At 41.8% G+C, this 237-nt stretch overlaps 1 protein-coding gene across 1 annotated transcript in view; it reads left to right on the top strand.

Moving 5' to 3' along the window:
* The window catches only part of LOC119585948, a 20,468-nt gene that overhangs the window by 7,063 nt on the left and 13,168 nt on the right, over positions 1-237 (top strand). The window contains exon 7 of the mRNA XM_037934662.1: positions 94-219. Coding sequence (XP_037790590.1) covers positions 94-219 — 126 coding nt within the window. The remainder of the gene's footprint in view (positions 1-93; positions 220-237) is intronic.

The following is a 237-nucleotide window of genomic DNA, read 5'->3' on the forward strand; positions in this document are numbered from 1 at the left end:
GCATCTTTGCAGTGCTTTATGCAATCATTTTGTATTATACATATCTCTGAATACCAATTTGCTTGTTTCTATTACCGATAATAAAACTTTTAGGTTGCGAGCCGAAGAAAAGTTGTTCGAAGAGAAAAGGATATTGCACGAAAGAGAAATGCAATGCAGACGAAGAAGAAGTTAAGGGCGGTTGCCAGGGACCCAATTGCCGCTGTTGCGCTCCCGGAGGTAAGTCCCATTTTCCGT

Source organism: Penaeus monodon, chromosome 20, assembly GCF_015228065.2.
Source record: "Penaeus monodon isolate SGIC_2016 chromosome 20, NSTDA_Pmon_1, whole genome shotgun sequence".
Taxonomy (NCBI): domain Eukaryota; kingdom Metazoa; phylum Arthropoda; class Malacostraca; order Decapoda; family Penaeidae; genus Penaeus; species Penaeus monodon.